General features: G+C 29.7%; 1 protein-coding gene across 3 annotated transcripts in view; it reads left to right on the plus strand.

Moving 5' to 3' along the window:
- Positions 1-367, plus strand: part of LOC108747512 — a 9,564-nt gene extending 9,197 nt beyond the window's left edge. For all 3 annotated transcript variants that reach the window (XM_018485059.1, XM_018485061.1, XM_018485060.1), the window contains one exon: positions 147-367. In XM_018485059.1, coding sequence (XP_018340561.1) covers positions 147-207 — 61 coding nt within the window. In that variant the 3' untranslated portion in view covers positions 208-367. The remainder of the gene's footprint in view (positions 1-146) is intronic.
- The last annotated feature ends 188 nt before the right edge of the window (positions 368-555 follow it).

Raw genomic sequence — 555 nt, forward strand, 5'->3', positions numbered from 1 at the left:
CTACCTTTTGAAAACGTTATTGTCGATAAAGCACGACTAAATGCATAATATACATATGTATTATACGTGTAATTATTATCTCTATTTTTCATATTTAAACCAGAATTCAGAGAACAATCTTACCCACTAATATTTATGATTTTTAGGATGTACATCAAGATTTCGCCACTCGAACGAAAGCCTTCTATGCTTCTATGTTCGCGATAACAATGTCGTGTTATATGCGCGATACGTTAAATTTCGGACATGCGACTTATTTTTTTAACTTAAGACAACGCAACGATGATCGTAATCCATTTCTAAAAGTTTCATGCCTGTCACGTTTTAGTTCTTCCATATTCGAGATGAAAAGATTACAGATTATTTTTTTTAATTATTTCGATCACAGATGAGGTGTTTCTTATAGATTTTTGGATACATTGGGAACGATGCCACACATAAGCTAAATTTCATCAAGACGTTACAGGCTTCCAAAATAATCAAAATTTAATGTATCAAAAATGGCTTTTTTGCGAGATTTAATATATTTTTATTAAAAAAAAAAAAAAAAAAATT

This window comes from Trachymyrmex septentrionalis, unplaced genomic scaffold (assembly GCF_001594115.1).
Source record: "Trachymyrmex septentrionalis isolate Tsep2-gDNA-1 unplaced genomic scaffold, Tsep1.0 scaffold2, whole genome shotgun sequence".
Lineage (NCBI taxonomy): Eukaryota > Metazoa > Arthropoda > Insecta > Hymenoptera > Formicidae > Trachymyrmex > Trachymyrmex septentrionalis.